This window comes from Lithobates pipiens, unplaced genomic scaffold (genome assembly GCF_037356315.1).
Source record: "Lithobates pipiens isolate NorthernLeopardFrog02 unplaced genomic scaffold, aLitPip1_a1.2 Scaffold_27, whole genome shotgun sequence".
Classification (NCBI taxonomy): Eukaryota; Metazoa; Chordata; class Amphibia; order Anura; family Ranidae; genus Lithobates; species Lithobates pipiens.
The window spans coordinates 89,248,824-89,269,695 of record NW_027507788.1 but is presented as its reverse complement, the minus strand read 5'-3'; the positions used below and the strand labels follow the sequence as shown (position 1 = coordinate 89,269,695).

Here is a 20,872-nt window from a genome sequence, read left to right as displayed (position 1 = left end):
GGATGAATTTGCATGTGCAGGACTTATGTCACCAATAGCCAGCGACTCAAGATGGCCATAGATGCTGAACCTAGAAGTAGATGGGGGAAAATGGCAGCACCTGTGGAGGAGCCCACAGACTTTAGTTACACTTTAAATGAGGATATTCACATTATAAAATAATGCAGTACAAAATGCAGTGGTGTTGCATACGCTGCAGTAATTCAGAGCAACCAATCAGATTTCAGTATACTGCAACTAAGGAATGAATGACATTTAGGTTCCGCACAGCAGCCGTACAATGTACATTTGAGCACATTTCTCTGCCTGGGATTTGCCAGGTGCCTGCTGGCAGCATGACAAGATAAATTACACAGCGGTTGTAAACCAATATATATGCACAGCCAAGCGGTACTTGTGTATAAGATGGTATGCACTGCCTCAAATGCAGTCAGGGTAGCACACGTGCCCCTGCATGCAAGTACCACTCAGATGTGTGAATATTAATGTACAGCCGCTGTGCACTCCAGCCTGTCTTTGATTTTGGCAGGTTGCTGGTGACTCCTAGGTAGAAAATGATGCCCAAATATACACTGTTCTGCCCTCTAGTGGATGTATGTATGAAGCCTTAGCCCTAGTTTTCCCAAGTGTACCAAAGAGGTGTGTGAGTCTGTGGTGGCTCAACTTCTGGTGGGTCCTTCAAGATTGTGGAGGTAGGTGAGGAGCACTATGTGTGAACAGAAAGTATTAAAAACTCCAAACGGTTGAAGAACAATTAAAACAAACCTTACCCAAGCTCAACTACTGTGTTCGGAGTGTGGAGACACGAGACTGGTGCTCTGGCTAGGGTTTTCACTTTCCACAGCATATATCCATAGTAATGATAGCCAGCAACTCTGATGTAAATTATTTTTGTTGACATAAATACTGATACAGAATCCAAAAGTGCAAACATGTTTTGGCTTACACAGTCTTCTTCTTTACTTTACATACATGCTATGGGGAAGTCTTTGTTAGCACTTTTGGATTCTGTATCAGTGTTTATGTAACCAATAAAGAATTTATTTTAAAAAGCTTTCCGCATAGCCAGCTTTTATCACTGCAGGTTGAAAAACAATGATCACTTTATGACGTAAAACATGGCCAATGCAGATGGTGGGATTGCAGCTCCGCCTTCTTCAGTTTTTCCACTACAGGCACAGTAGACACTCTGGACCACTGCTCATATTAGGACACAGACTGTAGTTCCCATAATCAACAGATCTAACACAACCAAAGCCCTGAAGAAGGGGGAGCTGCAGGTTGGCTTTTTTTTATGTCACACACTAAAAAGAGGAATCATGTTCTTCAACCTGGTGGCACTTCTAATGCCGCGTACACACGACCAGACTTTTCAACATCAAAAGTCCGACGGAATGATTCCGGCAGACCATTCGATCGTGTGTGGGCTGCAGCGGACTTTTGATTTGCAAAAGTCTGACAGACTTTAGAAATGGAACATGTTTCAAATTTTTCTGCCAGAACTCCGGCGGACCCAGTTCCTATCGAGAAATCCGCTCGTGTGTGTGCTAGTCCGACGGACAAAAACCAATGCGAGGGCAGCTATTGGCTACTGGCTATGAACTTCCTTATTCTAGTCCGGTCGTACGTCATCACGTTAGAATCCGTCGGACTTTGGTGTGATTGTGTGTGGCCAAGTCCGTTCATTCGAAAAGTCCGTCAGAACTCTGTCAGAACTCCGTCAGAACTCAGTCGAAAGTCTGTCCGGTCGTGTGTACGCGGCATAAGACTTTCTGATCATTCACAGCAATGCTCACTAGCTAATTTCCTTCCTTGGGGAGTGGCCATTTTTCCCTGCTCATTATCTTCTTGGGCACTGGTCCCTTCACCACCCCCATGAGTTCTTCTGCCTCTGAGGTCTATGTGAAAAGACCAGCTGCTGGAAGTGTCACCTCCACCAATGGGAAGTGCCCACGTAATGCAGATAGTAACGTGGACATCTGAAGGAAGGAAGGACCCCCTTCAAAGCACACAGAAGAAGAGAGAAGTATCGAGTCAGCAGCTTCACATAACTGCGGCTTTGTGTGGGTAAAATGGGCATTTCGATTTTTTTAGTTAGTTGCTATAATACTTGAGAGTTGGGATTGAAAGGACACCCTCATTGTATAAAATACATACGCCATCATTGCTGACCTACTTCTGAAAATCCCAAATGTTGGCTCTATCTATACTTAATACTACTGAGTCACAGATCTGAAAACATATACAGCAAATGAGCTTGGTGCATGGGAGGCAATGGGCTTAGTGCATGGGTGGCATCAGGGGTGTGGTAAACCCCTGATGTCTCCATAAGAGGACCTACCACCTGCACATCACTATCATACAGGTGGCTAATATAATAATAAATAACAGAAATATTATGAAGTATAAAAAATAAAAATATAAAAATAATATAATATAATAATATCTCTGCTGTCTTTTCTCTCTCAAGAATGGCTCCCCCATATATTCTTATAGAGGGGCCCGTAGCCCCAACATGACATGCCTAGGATGAAAGAAGACTCCAGGGTCACAGACAGCAGTGGAGACTAGGAAAAGGATCAAACACTAATATGGTGCACATTATGCCATCATTTTCTTTCTGTTCATCTCTAAACTAAACTAACTATACTGGTACAGGGAAACTATAGTGTATTTTTTGTAATTGCATACTTTGAGTTATTGTTTTAACATTTACCTTAAAGTAGTTTTGCCTTTCTTTTTTTATATTTTGTTTGCTGTTTTATATCATTATTGTATTTCATATGCTTGTAAATACCCCATCTACTGGTTATCAGGGAATGTGATTAGAATAGCTATTATGGTTTGTGGACAAATGTGTGTGTATTTTTTAATGTATACATTGTTGAAAGTTTATATCTTTTCACCATGTGTATAACATGTAGCATGTAATACAGGATACACCCATGATACAGTGCATTATTGGCTCTCTAAAGAAAGAGAACAGCGGAAGCTGTTTGCTCTCAGCCTCTCTCCTTAAAGTGGTTGTAAACCCTCCGCCACAACTTTGTCCCATGTAAATCAGCATAAAAAACCCTAATGAACACTGCTTGTAGATATCTCCTTACTTGCTTAGTATTGTTGTAATCCTTGTTGTTCTGTAGAATGAAGTCACTGAGCATGCCCAAATCTCCCCTGATTTAAGGCACACTATGTCTTATCTATCTGTTATCAGGACTTCCTACGGCACAACACTGAACTCTGCTAATTACTTAGAGCTTCCTCCTACACACCATGTGACCATGTGACATGACATACAGTCTAAACGTGGTCATTACTGCAGTCTTATCAGCTGAAGCTGATACGTCTGACAAAGGGAAACATTAGACATCAGCACAAGTAAATACTATGAAATAAACAAGAAAGCTATGAACAGGGAAGCAGGGTTGCCATAGAAACGTTGGATTGAGAAGAAGGCTTGGTTAACAGTACAGGAAGTGCTCAATGTAAGGGCGGAAATACACTCCACTGTGGACTCAAACAATACTTAAGATGGCGCTGCCTAACCCCTGGAAACAAGTTTTTTAAAGTTTCTTTAAACAGTAAGTAATATGCGATTTGGGCTGGATTACAGTGGCTATAGTCTGATAATGACTTATTATAATGGACTAAATGAAAAGAAGCATCAGAGTGGGAGAGTTTACTTCCTCTTTAAGATTAAATCTCAATGTATGAAAAGAGCAGAAGGGAGTTGACGAGAGTTAAAGTAGGACTAAACCTTTCTATCCTTTACAACCAAGGAAGCTGCCATCTCAGCCTCTGTTTGATCTGCAGTTGCCTTAGTGATGCAGTTGATCAGTCAAGATGCCAGACAAGACAGCCATTTGATGGCTTTATGGTTCAGCTACAAGCACAAGCAACTGTGACAGTTATTATGAATGACATGCCATAAATATAACTGTTTTAGGAAAGTTAAAGAGGTTGTAAAGGCTAAATGTTTTTTTACCTTCATGCCTTCTATGCATGAAGCTAAAAAACATTCAGGGTGCAGGTACCCCCGCAGACTCCACTAATACTTGCCTGAGCCCAATCCAGCCATGTGCACGAGAGCTAAGGCTCCCCCGGGATTCTCTCTCCTGACTGGCTGATACACAGTAACGGTAGCAACGTGTCCCATAGACACAAAGAGGTGGCTCGGGAGTGAACACGCACAAGTGCCCCCAGAGCAAGCAGCTTGCTTTAGGGGCACTCAGCAAGGGTAGAGGACAGGAGTGTCAGTGGGGGACCCCTGAAGAGGAGGATTGGGGCTGCTCTGTGCAAAAAATCAGTGGATTTAGTTTTGCTTTGAGTCACTCCAATTACTCATTCAGTTATACTGAAAAATACTTTTTAACAAAGCAGCTAAGAATAGAAAAGTAAGCAACATGAAAGGAGGTTGGAGCTTCACATTCTAGGTGCAAATTAAATATACTGCACAGACTGTGATATATTCTGTCAGGGATGTGCTGCCCGCATTAGAAGACCTGTGCCAATGCGCATGCGTGAATTACAGACACCACAAACGAATGTTACACGTGCTTTGGTGCCTAGTGGCCTATCAAAGACACTCCAGTGGCACTTGGTCCTTGCAGTTTGATCTGCAGCTGTTCCCTGAAACTTGACTCTGTGCTTGTATCCTGTTCCAGTGTTTGACCCAGATTTCTGACCACGCTTCTATCTCCAGTCCTGACCTTTGGCTTGTTTGAACCTGCTTCTTTCCTGTCTACCGGCCTGATCGCCTGTTGCCAAAACCCAGCCTGGACTCTGACTGCCCTCTACCTGCTGTTTATAATGATTGCTCTTATTTGTATGTCCTGGCTTGTCAGACCCTGCTCCAGCCTGCTGTCCTGCATCCGCTGTGCTGCATCCACAGCATACCTGCATCTGCTGACCTGCATCCACTGCCCTGCATTCACAGCATACCTACACCTGCTGACCTGCACCCACTGCCTGCATCCGCAGCACTCCTGGACCAGCTGTTTCGGGTTCTCATCTGGCACCTACAGAGAACCCTGCAGGCACTCTTACCCCACCGTGCTCTTACCACCACTGTTTCAACTCCAGTGGTCTCTGAGCCAGGGTTGTACGAGAGGTCTCCCTCTGCACGTCAGGCTCAAACCTAAGGTTCATGACAGAATCGAACCATCATGTTCTGAGCCTGCAAAAGCGACCTCGCCTATGGATTACATCTGCCAGCACCTCGCAGCCCTCACCCAGGCCGTAAAGTCTCTTCCGGAAGAATAAATGCAAACCCTGGCCACCACTGCAAACCCTTCTTTGGTCTCAACCTCTTCCAATGGTGAGGCACCAGTCGCAACTACTACCGCACCCACTGTGATAATTCTACCTCCTGAACCAAAGGTCCCCATTCCAGAGAGGTTTTCTGGGGATTGAAGAAAATGTGGCCGTTTCGCAACACATTGAACTATACTTCTCATTACAACCTCAGACTTTTTCCTGATTTTGTTTCATTGATCTGAACTTTGCAGCTCAACAACACATCCCACTCCAACCAAAGACTCAATGACTTTCTTTTTGGCAGATGTCTCTCATATCAGATCCGGAGTAGTGACCCAGGAAACCTCTCCTCTGCTTGTAACTACCTCCACAGATCATAAGAACTGTTCATCCGACCTTCCACTTCTCCAGCAAGGGCAGGAATCTTTTTTTATGGAAAAGAAGGACCACTCTCTTCGGCCCTGTGTGGACTAACGAGAATTAAATAAAATCACGGTCAAGAACCCATATCATCATTTTCAAAGACTAAGGACTTCTTCTGTATTTATCAAGCTAGACCTGCCGGGGTCTTACAACTTGGTCCACATCCGCACAGGGGATGAATGGAAAACAGCTTTCCGTACCAGGTTTGGCCATTACAAATATCTGGTAATGCCCTTTGGCCTATGTAATGCCCCTGCCACCTTCCAACATCTAGTCAATGACATTTTCAGAGACTGTTTGAATATCTACGTAATTGTCTATTTAGATGACATTTAGATTTTTTTCCACATCTCTTGAGCAGCATCGGGAACATGTCAAGAATGTACTCTGTTGGCTCCGTCAGCATGGGCTATATGCCAAGCCAATCTGAATTTTAAGCAGCAGGGTATTCAGTTCCTCGGCCTAGTAATATCTACAGAGGGATTCAACATGGAGCCACAAAAAGTTACAGCCATTCTGGACTGGCACCCTTAGACAAGAAGGGGGTGCAGCGCTTTGTCGGTTTTGCAAACTTCTACCAGAGATTCATCAAGGGATTATCTCCCCGGTTACACAGCTAACAAGACAGGATATCCGGTTTCACTGGACTCCCAAGGCACAAGCTGCCAACTTTAAAGGGACTTTTCACGTCAGCTCCTATCCTGAGTCATCCTGATCCTGCTTTGCCTTACCTACTCGAGGTAGATGCCTTAGAGACAGCGGTAGGGGCAGTTATCTCCCAATGCCAGGGTTTCAAAGACTTAATGCACCCAATAGCCTTCTTGTCTTGTAAGCTCTCTCTGGCCGAGAAGAATTACAATGTGGGGGACCGAGAACTCCTGGTCATCAAGGCTGCACTTGAGGAATGGAGGTATCTGTTTGAAGGAGCGGCGCATCCCATACTCATTTATACAGACCATAAAAGAATCTGGAGTACCTGAGAGCTGCCAAGTGTCTAAGACCACGCCAGGCACGGTGGGCATTATTTTTTTCCAGATTCTCATTTCACATTACCAACCGACCGGGCTCGAGCATCAAACCAGACGCCCTTTCTCATATGTTTGATGATCCAAGAGAAGTGTCAGATACCACCCTGTCAGAAGGTAACGTACTACTTTTACAGACAGACCTAATGTCTGTAAAAGTAGTACGTTACCTTCTAACAGGGTGGTATCTGACACAAGCAAGCTTCAGCAAGTATGCCCGGTCCTTCTGGAGCTACCCTGTTACCCAAGGATGGGTTACTATGGAAGGAAATAAAATCTTTGTGCCAGAAGATATCTGAGTAACAGTGTTAAGTCTGTGCCATGACCATCCCCTGGCTGCCCATTTTGGAATACATAAGACCCTAGAGTTAATACAGTGAACATATTGGTGGTTGGATCTTGAAAAGAACTGCAGGGAATATGTAAATTGATGTGACACCTGTACCCGAAGTAAGACTGCTAGAAGCAAGGCCAGGGGTCTGCTCAGACCCTTACCAGTTCCTGACAGACCCTGGAAAATGACTGCTATGGTTTTTATAGTGGAACTTCCCCCATCAGAAGGTTGCTCGGCTATTTTTGTAGTAGTTGACTGCCTGTCTAAAATGGCTCACTTCGTGCCACTAAAATAAACGCCCTCTGCCACGGAAACTGCCCAAGTCTTCATAAAAGAGATTGTAAAGTTACATGAGGTCCAACTAACATTGTTTCAGATAGAGGGGTGCAGTTCACCTCTCGCTTCTTGAAGGCATTGTGCAAGGTCCTAAAGATTGAACTGTCTATGTCCTCTGCCTATCACCCTCACACTAATGGGCAAACTGAGGATGAACCAAACGCTTGAGCAACATCTCCGGTGCTTCACCACTTTTGTCCAAGATGACTGGGTATCATTACGGCCCTTGACGGAATTTGTCTTCTACAATGCCAGTCACCTGGCAGGTCAGTCTCCATTCTTCTCTAACTATGGATTCTTCCCGACTTTCCTCTCTGATCTCAATCCTGATTCCACAATCCCAGCAGTTCAGAACACCGTTGATTTCCTGAACCATAACAACAAATCATTACACAAAGCCATGATCAAGGCAAAGGCAATTAATAAAAGGATGCTTGACAGGAAGAGGAGAGGGGAATTGTGCCTTCAACAGGGTGATCAAATATGGCTTTCTACCGCCAACCTTAGGATGACTTGCCCCACAAGGAAACTGGCACCAAATTCATTGGTCCTTTCCCGGTGAAGAGGAAATTAATTGAAGTTTTATATGAACTTTCCTTACCCGACTCACTGAAAATCCACCCAGTATTTCACGTGTCACTACTAAAGCCTGCAGTGACGGATCCATTCCCAAACAGGGGATCGGGACTACCTGAACCAGTAATTGTTAATGGGGATGAGGAGTTTGAGGTGGAGGCTGTCTTGGATTGTAGAAGAAGAGGAAACCATCTTCAATACCTGATCAAGTGGAAGGGGTATGGTCCAAAAGAGAACTCCTGGGAACCCAAGAAGAACATCCATGCCCAAGAGTTAATCCAGGCCTTCTTTCTCAGCCATCCTCAAAAGAGAGCTCTCCTGGTCACCCAGAGGTTGCTCTTAAAGGGGGGGGGGGGGCAATGGTAGGGATGTACTGCCTGCAGACGTGTGCCAATGGGCATGCGTGAATTATGGATATTTTGCACGAAAGTGCACATGCATGTGCGTTAGACGTACTTTGTCGCCTAGTGGTCTATAAAAGACACTCCTAGGGCACTAGGCCCTTGCGGTTTGATCTGCAGTTGTTCCCTGAAACCTGACTCTGTACTTGTATCCTGTTCCAGTGTTTGACCTGGCTTCCTGACCATGCTCCTATCTCCAGTCCTGACCTTTGGCTTGTTTAACCCTGCTTCCACCTGTCTGCTGGCCTGATTGCCTGTTGCCAAAACCCAGCCTGGACTTTGACTACTCTCTGCCTGCTGTTTATGCTGATTGCTCTTCTGTGTATGACCTGGCTTGTCTGGCCCTGCTCCAGCCTGCTGTCCTGCTGCCGTAGCATACCTACACCTGCTGCTCTGCATCCGCAGAATACCTGCATCTGCTGCCCTGTATCCACAGCACTCTGCAATAGCTGTTCTGGCTCCTCATCTGGCACCTAAAGAGAACCCTGCAGGCACTCTTACCCCACCGTGCTCTTACCACCACTGTCTCAACTCATGTGGTCTCTGAGCCAGGGTTGTACAAGAGGTCTCCCTCTGCACATCAGGCTCACACCTAAGGTACATGACAATTTATGGACAATTTATGGTCTTAGAGAATCTATTGTCTTTATGCTAGTTAGCTCTCATCCATAGTCATTCTAAGGAGCAGTGAAGTACTGTCACTGGGTAGTGCTAAGAAATAAGTCTGCCTGTATGTACACATGATTACCAACTAGACAAAGAATCAAGGTTGAATACATGAACAATCTTTATATAATTTTTTTAAACTGAAAATAAACTGAAAATTGAAACTACTCGCACTCACTTAGGACTCATGCACACTGAGGCTTTTGTAAATGCTTTTCTCATGGCAGGAGAAAAGCAGCTTTAAAAACATGCCCAAGCTGTGTATTCAGCAAACATGTTTAGGCACATGAAACACTTGGGCGATTAATTATCCAGAATATTAATTTTACTCTGGGCATTGAAATGAAAAAACGCGCCTATTGCTTAGGCACGCTTTGGTGTTCTTTTAGCCATAACACTTTTCTTGTAAACGCACAAGTGATTATTTTTTTTCTGCCACTAATTGCCCATATGTGCATGGACACATAGGCTAATATGGAGTGGCGCTTAGAGGCATGAAAACAAAATGTCAAACGTCTGTAAAACATTTTTAACTTATACAGTGCAAACATTTTTGTTTCTCTTTAATCGATAATAGCTAATGTTGTTACAGGATGACATAACAGAGCTGCATTGTCTATTCAATTTGTAACCTTTGTTCTGTGTTAATAAGAAACAGGTATTTCAGAACTGAAACCATCTCAAGTGACTCGAAAAATGAACAACCGCAAAGGAAAGAAAGGAAGCAGAGCGAGTGAGTGAGACCTCTGGGTTTGTCGAGTGTATAGAAGCTGTGTTGCAGAGAGATGAATTCTGGTTGGGTCACTATGGCAGATTTTTATCTCATTAAATAAACTTGCAATATGTTTTCCCATATTGACCTCAAATGTCAATGTGTTGGGCTTAGTATCAGTCCTACAGGGTATAAATGTATACAGAATGATGGGAACAAAAATGTTGTTAAAATTTCCCAGTGCGATCCATAGGAGACACCGGGTTTTCCTATTTGTATTACATGGACAATATGAAGTACAGTAAAATGAATTTTAAAGGGAAAGGGATACTAAACCCAAACTTGATCTTTCTTGATTTATCATAGAATGATGTGGGCTGCCATCACTGACCTCCCTCTAAAAATGCTAGCTGCCTGGCGATATTTATTTGTATTTATCTATTGGATTCACTTTAGCTTCAATTGCTGCTTTCTTGTTCCGGGTCAGTGATTCAAAAAAGTATCAAAACCAGGAGATCAACATGACAGGCAATAGCAATTACAACAAAAGGTCAACATTGGAAGCCCTATTCATGGTGGGTTTGCTTTAATTTTGCCTAGTGCTTGGAATTGGGTATGTTGTATACCGTTTGTTCACTATACATGCCTGTAGTTTATTAGCAAACTTAAAGTCTATGTGCTTCTTTTTCTATTCTTTTTTTTAATATATACTTAAAAGACTGTAAAATAGTGACGGGTCCTCTTTACAGGTGTCTATGAATGATCAGTGTTTGGGAAGGTTCCTGAGTAGGCAGGAATCCATCCCGATCAGTGATATGGACTCACTTGGTGGGCTGTGACCCTTATCAACAAAAGTGAAAGTAAATGCCAAATTTTGGGCTGTCGCAAGAAAAGGAATAGGGGGGAGTTATCCAACGGGGACAATGGTTCTGGCGACCCAGGGAACAGCCAGGGACTCCCACAATTTGGAGAGATTTCTTTTCACTTTCCAGTTTGGAGGTTGAGGGAAATCTTCTCAATGGGACACAGATGGCAAAAAAAACAAAAACTGATAGGGGTTATTACTCTACCCAAGATAAAAGTTTTGACTTTAGCTCTACTTTAAGGGAACAAAGCTGAGTGTGAGACGTGTGACCCAACTGTCCCCTTGTTGAAGGCATATTGGGGAACCATAAGCGGCTGAGCACTTAGTAGAGTGGTTTCTGACAGACTTTACAAGCAGAGTACAGCTAGGACCTATCTTTATAAAAGCACTGGGCCAGTATACCCACCAGGTGGGTTTACACTTGAAAGAATGGGAAAAGTGTGCAAGGCTGGATATTCATGCCAAGACAAAGGTTGCAAGGTTGTGAAAGAACTGTCTTTCAGTTCATGACCCCTCCCTCCCTCCCTCTCTCTCTCTCTCTCTCTCTCTGTATATATATATATATATATTGGCCTCTGAGTAATGTGATGTGGTTACAGCATGATTGGGACCATATCCAGATTTTGGTTTGTGGTAGGTCTGCCAAAGCACTTCATCTTGTGTAAGGTATGCTCATTAAGGACCTCTTCACACAAGACGTGCTGGTCTAGGGCAGCCCAAATGCATAAACAAGGCAAAATCCCTTGTCTCCAAAGTTGTCAGTTCACACCACAAAACTTTGAAAGTACACAGTGGTAATATAATGCAGAACCATTTCTGGTTAGGCACCCCTGGAGTCTGAATTTATTTGGAAGTCGTTTATGCATATCCATCATATTGTGCCAAGTGAGCAGAAGCTTCTGCACTAATCTCGGAACAAGCGCTATCAAGAATTCTCTCTTTTCCATTTCAGACCAAAGCGTGCACCTCTGGGAGTTCGTACGTGACCTTTTGCTGAGTCCGCACAAGAGCCAAGAAGCTGTACGATGGGAGAACCGCAAGGAAGGAACGTTCCGTGTCGTTAGGTCTGACATGTTTGCCCAGTTATGGGGGGAGCAGAAGGACAACAAATGTATGAATTATGAGAAGTTAAGCCGGGCACTAAGGTATACATATAAGGGTTAAAAGAACTGTATAACATTATTAGCGCAAAGTACTTCTGTTCCAGCTAGAAAGAGAGACAGCATTCGACATTTAGATTGTGCATGCATTTTTTTCTATTATTACTCTATCTATATATTGTATCTATTTATTGTAGTGATGACTAAAGAAAATATATTTAAAATAAGTTAAATATGAAATATTGTGTATGAATATTTAAATTTTTTTGCTAGTAAGTGGAGCTCTAAGCTCCATTTTAGATGTTTTCATCTATTTCATTATAGCCTATTGAAAAAAATCATGTTTACAGACCTCAGTAGTTAAAGGGTAAGTCCACATTTTCTGAACTTTTCCCATAAATACCCCTATGCTTTCCAGGATCCCCAGCAACTTACATACAAATGCTCAGCTGGTAAAAATGGTGCTCCTTTTCCACTCCATATATATATATATATATATATATATATTTTATATATATATATAATAGAGAGAGAGAGAGAGAGAGAATATGTGCTGCTTATGCTAAAAAGAGAGAGAGAGACTGACGATGTGCTGCTTATGCTAAGGGAGGGAGAATGCGCATTGTGCATATGAGCAGCTTGAACAAGCAGGAGCCATGGGGAACACACTTGTAATGTCTCTGATAGGCCATGCACAGTTTATACATATGGTGCTAAAAAGAGAGGTTACCGGCTCAGCAGTGGTATGTAATGTGTTGGAGATTAGGGAATGCATGAGGAAAAAAGGGATTGCAGGAAAGGTGAACTAACCCTTAAAGGATAAATTCACCTTTTGGAACATGTAACATGTTACAGCTCCTGCCGCATCTCACCCTGCCCCCCCCCCCCCTCAGTGTGACAACGGGAGGGGATCTTCTCCCCCCAGCCGTTGTCACAAATTAAAAACAGCATGGCTGTGTGGGTGTAATTCCTTCACAGTCTGCTGTGAATAAATGAACTAAAAGTCCCATCATCCACTGCGGCAGACAGCTTGTAATGCTGAATAACACATTTTAGAAACTGCAACCATTTTTATACACAATGAAGATATTTGCCAGCACACTATGGATCGACAAGGTAGCGTAGCAGATTTTTATTGCATGATCACATGCCTGACATAGGGGCTCTGGGTGTCTCCGAAACGTTGCACTATTCTGTGATGTGATCATGCAATAAAAAAATTGGACGCTACTTTGTCGATTGCACCCAAATCTTCTAGAGCTTTATCCAGGAACGTGTGCAATGGGAATATGGAGTATTATATTTTTACACATAGCTCCCCCCCACCCCATTTTCAGGGGCTCAAATGTAAATGGACAAATTAATATAATCATATATAAAATGTTAATTTTTAATATTTTGTTGAGAATCCTTTACTGGCAGTGACTACCTGAGGTCTGGAACCCATGGACATTACTAAAGACTGGGTTACCTGTTTTCTGAAGCTTTGCCAGGCTCTAACTGCAGAGGCTTTCAGTTGTTCTTTGCTTGTGGGTCTTTCTGCCTTTAGTTTTGCCTTCAACCAGTGAAATGCATGCTCAATTGGGTTGAGATCAGGTGATTGACTCCACGTATTTTCCTTCAAAAGCTCCTGGGTTGCTTTTGCAGTGTGTTTTAGATCATTGTTCATCTGTACTGCGAAGCGCTGTCCAATCAACTTTGCTGCATTTGGCTGAATCTGGGCCGACAGTATATCTCTAAACACTGCAGAATTCATCTGGCTGCTTCTGTCTCCTGTCACATCATCAATAAACACCAATGACCCAGTGCCACTGGAAGCCATGCATGCCCATGCCATCACACTGCAAGCTCCACCATGTTTAACAGATGAAGTTTGGATCATGAGCTGTTCCAAAGCACACAATGTCATCTATAAAACATGGTGGAGCTTGCAGTGTGATGGCATGGGCATGCATGGCATCCAGTGGCACTGGGTCATTGGTGTTTATTGATGATGTGACAGAAGCAGCTGGGTTGTATCATTTTAATTTTATTCTGGTGGCATACAGAGCCAAAAGTATGAAAATTGTGCCTGGGTCCAAAGATATATGGACCCAACTGTATACACAAGTGAATAACTTATTTCTTATTGAATTGCTTTAGTCCAGGCATGTCCAAAGTCTGGCTTTTGGGTAAATTTCGGCCCACGTTCTGGTTTTGAATGGTCTGCCTGGTAATTTAGACATGTATATCTTTGTGAGCCCCAACGAATCCCGGAGTGCCAGGGGCCACAAAAGATATATATGCTGGCTGCCTTGGAGGGGGCGAGGAGGGGGGCAAAACACGTGCCGTACATACAGGAGGATTTCCGGTTTACACAGTGGCCTCTGTAAAAGGAAGACCTGCGCTGCCATTGGACGACTGTTCTGTCCATAATAGTAGGCAGGACTTTGTATTAAAGAGGCCGCCGAGAAAACAAGAGTTTCTCCTGTATGTAATTTGTTGGCGTTCGTCCCGCCCCCTCCCTGTCTGCTCCAGGGCTGCAGATGGGTATCAATCAGGCTGCACTGATGGCAATGGTGAGTCTACATTCATGGCAATAGGGGTGCTGCATTCATGGCACTGGCAACAGGGGTGCTGCATTCATGTCAATGGGGGCGCTGCATTCCAATGGGGGAGCTGCACTCAGGTTTTTTTTTTACCCTAATGCATAGAATGCATTGAGGTACAAAAAAAACTTCTGTCTATAGAACCACTTTAAGATTCAATCAAGTGGAGACGCTAAGTAGACAACATCTTTTTAACTAACCCCTAGTGTTCTGAGAATACTTTTTTCATATACAGTGGCCTTAAAAAAGTATTCACACCCCTTGAAATGTTCCACATTTTGCCATGTTACAACCAAAAATGTAAATGTATTTTATTGGAATTTTAACTGATAAACCAACACAAAGTGGCACATAATTGAGAAGTGGAAGGAAAATTATAAATAGTTTTCAAATTTTTCAGAATTCCCCTAATTAGTAAATAGAGTCCACCTGTGTGTAATTTAATCTCAGTATAAATACAGCTATTCTGTGAAGCCCTCAGAGGTTTGTTAGATAACCTAAGTGATAAACAGTATCATGAAGGCCAAGGAACACACCAGACAGGTCAAGGATAAAGTTGTGGAGAAGTTTAAACCAGGGTTAGGTTATAAGAAAAATATCCCAAACTTTGAACATCTTACGGAGCACTGTTCAATCCATCATCCAAGAATGGTAAGAGTATGGCAGAACTGCAAACCTACCAAGACATGGCCGGACATCTAAACTGACAGGCCGGGCAAGAAGAGCATTAATCAGAGAAGCAGCCAAGGGGCCCATGGTAACTCTGGAGGAGCAGCAGAGATCCACAACTCAGGTGGGAGAATTTGTCCACAGGACAACTATTAGTTGTGCACTCCACAAATCTGGCATTTATAGAAGAGTGGCAAGAAAATTGCCATTGTTGAAAGAAAGCCATAAGAAGTCCTGTTTGAAGTTTGCGAGAAGCCATGTGGGGGACACAGTAAACATCTGGAAGATGGTGCTCTCGTCAGATGAGACCAAAATTATACTTTTTGGCTTAAAAGCAAGACATTATGTGTGGCGGAAAACTAACACTGCACATCACCTTGAACACACCATCTCAACCGTGGAACATGGTGGTGGCAGCAACATGTTGTGGGGATGCTTTTCTTCAGCAGGGACAGGGAAGCTGGTTAGAGTTGATGGGTGGAGCCAAATACACAGCAATCTTAGAAGAAAACCTTTTAAAGTCTGCAGAAGACTTGAGATTGGGGTGGAGGTCCACCTTTCTGCAGGACAACGACTCTAAACATACAGCCAGAGCTACAATGGAATGGTTTAGATCAAAGAATATTCATATTTTAGAATGGCTCAGTCAAAGTCCATACCTAAATCCAATTGAGAATCTGTGGCAAGACTTGAAAATTGCTGTTCGCAAACGCTCTCCATCCAATCTGACAGAGCTTGAGCTATTTTGAACAGAAGAATTGGCAAAAGTGTCACACTCTAGATGTGCAAAGCTGGTAGAGACATACGCAAAAATACTTGCAGCTGTAATTGCAGCAAAAGGTGGTTCTACAAAGTATTGACTCAGGGGGGCTGAATAAAAATGCCCCCCACACTTTTCACATATTTATTTGTAAAAAAAATTGAAAACCATTTATCATTTTCCTTCCACTTTACAATTATGTGGCACTTTGTGTTGGTCTTTCACATAAAATCCCAGTAAAATACATTTGCGTTTTTGGTTGTAAAATGACAAAATGTGGAAAATCTCAAGGGGTATGAATACTTTTTCAAAGCACTGTATGTTCATAAATAAAATTGTATATATATTTTATTTTTATGTATCTAAGTTCTTACTTCACTTTCAGGCATTACTACAAATCTGGAATTCTGGAACGAGTAGACGGCAGACTGACTTACAAATTTGGGAAGAAAGCTCATGGATGGAAAGAATAATTAGCTATAAATACAAACAAGTGTGGCAAGATGAAAAAGTATTATGGATTATTTTTTCATTTTTTTTACAATGAATATGAATAGTCAGCAATAGTCAGTTATATGTATAGTCAGCATGCATTCCACAGAATTGTCAGCGATCTGACATTTCACTACTAAAAGAACTGTGGACCACATACCATACGGAACATTTCTAGTTGTACAGTTAAAACCGTAAAGTGCCTGAATGAAGGACTCCTTGTAGCAACTCTCACTGTCCCTGTCATTCTCATAGAGCACTAAAGCGGAAGTAAAGTGCTGGCAGGCTTTTTATGACAAAAAAATTGTCTTAAGGGCAGTTCACACCACATGCAGTCCAGTCCAGCATCAAACATGCATGGAAAGTAGGTAATATGATTCACAATGGCATAGTTCACACCAGTGTTTACAGTTACAGAAACAAGTAGAACATGCTGCATTTTTCCTGCACTGGACTGTACTGGAACGCTGTAAAACACATAAAAAATGCACTGAAACACACATGTCCTTATTTAAGTGTAGCGTGGGTATCCTTGCTGAAAGTCTACAGATGTTTCTATAGCTTGATGTTTGGCGCCATCTAGCGGCCAAACACTGAAAGTGGACTTAAATGATTTTTGCTTTCGCAAGCATTGAACTATTTACAGGAAGTGACTGTTATTTACATTGGAGAGTTGACCTTTTTACCCAGGATGCCGGGTGACTTACCCATGGACACCCTCTCTTGCACTGCATGCTGGGTAGGGCATAAAAGGACCCCGAGCGGCCATCTTAGGTCTCTTGGGAACGCATGGCCCACATGTGAGGACTGGTGAGGAGACCTCCCGGAGGAAGCGGCCTATTGCCCTTGCGGAGCGCAAACGTGCTCGGTTGTGTGAGTGGCCTGAAGTGCTAGAGACACAGTGATCGGATTGAGAAGATCCAGAGACACTCGTTTGAGCATCGGAAGACCAGGTCCAGCTATCGGAACGGAGTGACGGAGCCGGCTAACATAGAAGCAAGCTGCAAACACCGGACCACAGTTACCATACCGAGCTTACGATCCAGTTGGTGAGCGGGTTGCGGCCCATAGTTTATTAACTTTTGCACTTAGTCAGGCTTATATACAGGCCTCGCTGGGATCCATAGTCCTACGGAGGAGTATAGGAATTGACACTAGGCAGGCATACGGCCTACTTACTATTGCATCTCAAGTACTGTATTATAGTTACGGAAGCAACACTAGGATCATCCCTAACTCAACTTTGACTATTTTTACCCTTGGATTACAAATTATAAGGAATTATTATTGCTAGCGAAGACAAGAAGAAACAAATAGACTGAGTACTTTAAGTGAGATCTCACATATAGCTATTCCTTTGTAATTATATTGTTTATAATTGTTATATCAAAAGTCATTATTCTGTCATTCTACGTTGGGATGACAGCACAATTATTGTAACCACCTGTTTGCCAATACTTATAGTAAAATATACTTTGGTTAAGTACCCCGTTGTGTGGAGTATTGTTTTCCCCCAGCAGGTGGAGCCAGTGGATCCTAACGTGTCAATACAGGTATATTGTGTTATATTATATTGTACTGTATTGTATTGCACCACAGCTGTGTCAATGGGACTGAGTCAAGTTAGTGGGGTTTATTAGCAGAGTGCAGGCCCAAATCAAACCAGCAGCTCCTTCGGGGGTCAGTGCTACATAAGGTTAAGAAAAAAATAAGGAGAAAAATGCACTGGAACGCATAAAAAATGTGCATGCAGAAAAGCATCTGGAACGCATCCGAATGACTCCCAGCCATAAATGTTTACCCGTCTGTTGGAATTAAGGTTGACAGTGTTGAGTAAATGTAGCACCCAGGTCCTAAACAGGGCTGCTCAGTAATTTAGTTTGCTAGGTGGTAACTAGCCTGGCTAATTGTTAGGGTGAGCCACTGACTTTTGCCCTAAACCTGAATTTGGGACACCTCTCTCTTCTGTCACTAGGTGGCATTGCCATGACAAGGGCATAGTGAATTTGGGTTAGGAGTGGATAGAATGTCCTTGCCAATTGGTAGAAGTCTCTTTGGCCCCATACCCTGCTGGGAGAGCCTACTTATTCAGGAGGAGTCAGGTGATCGGGGTTCTGTGCCACCTGGATGGCTGTCTGGGTGGACGTGTGTTGTATTGCTCCCGGTTGCTAGGCCAGAAGCCTGAGGCCTACCTGGGAGCCCCTGCATGCTAGGCTGTCTGAGGCCTATCCAGGACTGTGAGAAGCAGCGTGGGGTTGGGGCTTCAGGTCGAGAGCTGAACCAAGTTGCAGAGGTTCCCTTTCCCCCTACCCTTTCAGCCGGACAGAGAGCTAAATGTTGCCAGAGGTGAAGGAGAAGCATTTGCCATAAGGGACAACCAGTCCTGTTACCGGAGGTAAGTGAGGGTCAAGGTCAGTGGTAAAGGGGAAACAGTTGCCCCAAAGGACAACCACTCCTGTTATTAGAGGCCAGTGCATGAAGTGTGAAGAAGTACCAGAGCAGCCTTTTTCACTAGTCGGATATGGTGAAGAAGTTGGAAAGCTTCAGCAGAGTCAAGTCAGCGATCCAGCGGGTGGCCTGGGTGAAGCTCTTGAGTATGCAGCGGGTAAGCTGTGGAAGAGCTCAGGGGATTCAGTTGGTGCTGGGATCTTGGAAGTCTAGTTAGAGACTGGGAGCTTAGTGTGAAGATCTACAGTAGGATACTGTGAGATGTGAGAGAAGATCTACAACGGGATACTGTGTGCTACATGTGAAGATCTATATTGACTGTTTAACCACTTCAGGACCGCCGTATTGCCAATGTACGTCAGCACAATGGCACAGGCAGGCACAATCACGTAGATGTACGTGATTGCCTTCCAGCGGGTGGGGGGTCCAATCGGACCCCCTCCCGTTGGATACGACGGTCCGGTTCCCTCCAGGAGCGCTCCGTGATGAGGGGATGGCCGTTCGTTTTCGGCCACCCCCTCTGGATCGCTCCTGGCCAATGAGAAGCTTCCTCCCACTGTGTATTGTTTACACAGGAAGGAGGAAGTGATGTCATTCTCCTCGGGGCGGTCTTTTTGACCGGACTACGAGGAGAAGAGTAAAAGTAAGTGTGCACCAACACTACACTGACATGTAGGTACACACAGGCACACAAACCCCCCCCGATCCCCCCCCCCGATCGATCGCCCCCCGATCCCCCCCGCCCCCCCTCCCCCCCCCAGTCACAGTGTCACTGATTGCATTGATCATTTCTTTACTGATCAATGCATTCAGTGTCAGTTGTGACAGTAAAAACTGTCAGGACAGTTAGTGTTAGGTCCAGGGTAGCCCCCTATCACCCCCCAATAAAGATTTAACCCCCTGATTGCCCCTAGAGTTAACCCTTTCACCCCCTTTTGCCAGTGTCACTAAGCGATCATTTTTCTGATCGCTGCATGTGTCGCTAGGTAGCTAGTTATTTTTTTAGGTTCACCGCCAGGTTTTTATATCGCTAGGTACCCCGATATACTACCCAATAATGTTTTTAACCCCCTGATTGCCGCTAGTTAACCCTTTCACCCCCTTTTGCCAGTGTCACTAAGCGATCATTTTTCTGATCGCTGCATGTGTCGCTAGGTAGCTAGTTATTTTTTTAGGTTCACCGCCAGGTTTTTCTAGCGCTAGGTACCCCGATATACTACCCAATAATGGTTTTAACCCCCTGATTGCCGCTAGTTAACCCTTTCACCCCCTTTTGCCAGTGTCACTAAGCGATCATTTTTCTGATCGCTGCATCAGTGTCGCTAGTGTCGCTAGGTAGCTAGTTATTTTTTTAGGTTCACCGCCAGGTTTTTATAGCGCTAGGTACCCCGATATACTACCCAATAATGGTTTTAACCCCCTGATTGCCGCTAGTTAACCCTTTCACCCCCTTTTGCCATTGTCACTAAGCGATCATTTTTCTGATCGCTGCATGTGTCGCTAGGTAGCTAGTTATTTTTTTAGGTTCACCGCCAGGTTTTTATAGCGCTAGGTACCCCGATATACTACCCAATAATGGTTTTAACCCCCTGATTGCTGCTAGTTAACCCTTTCACCCCCTTTTGCCAGTGTCACTAAGCGATCATTTTTCTGATCACTGCATCAGTGTCGCTAGTGTCGCTAGGTAGCTAGTTATTTTTTTAGGTTCACCGCCAGGTTTTTATAGCGCTAGGTACCCCGATATACTACCCAATAATGGTTTTAACCCCTTGATTGCTGCTAGTTAACCCTTTCACCCCCTTTCACCAGTGATCACAGTATAAGTGTCACTGGTGACGCTGGTTAGCCAGTTAGTTATTTAGGTTCCCCGTCAGGTTTTTATATAGCGCCAGGGACCCCCATATACTACCTAATAAAAATTTGAACCCCCTGATTGCCCCTAGTTAACCCTTTCACCTCTGATCACCGTATAAGTGTTACGGGTGACTCTGGTTAGTTTGTTTTTTATAGCATGAGGGCACCCACCATTTATTACCCAATAAAGGTTTAACCCCCTGATCACCCGGCGGGTGATATCAATTAGGTTTTAGGGTCAGGGTCTGCGTCGCCCCAGGCAGCGCTAGGTTAGTGCCAGTACCGCTAACACCCACACGCAAAACATACACCTCCCGTAGTGCTATAGAATCTGAACAGATCAATATCTGATCTGATCAGATCTATA

At 43.8% G+C, this 20,872-nt stretch overlaps 1 protein-coding gene across 5 annotated transcripts in view; it reads left to right on the top strand.

The window, feature by feature from the left end:
* LOC143933979 (ETS-related transcription factor Elf-4-like) overlaps positions 1–17,689 on the top strand; it is a 29,620-nt gene extending 11,931 nt beyond the window's left edge. For 3 of the 5 annotated variants that reach the window (XM_077457198.1, XM_077457196.1, XM_077457200.1), the window contains 3 exons: positions 9,670–9,750; positions 11,547–11,739; positions 16,097–17,689. In XM_077457198.1, the coding sequence (XP_077313324.1) occupies positions 9,670–9,750; positions 11,547–11,739; positions 16,097–16,184 (362 nt within the window). In that variant the 3' untranslated portion in view covers positions 16,185–17,689. The remainder of the gene's footprint in view (positions 1–9,669; positions 9,751–11,546; positions 11,740–16,096) is intronic. The other 2 variants (XM_077457201.1, XM_077457199.1) reach the window with 1 other exon arrangement.
* Positions 17,690–20,872: the final 3,183 nt, after the last annotated feature.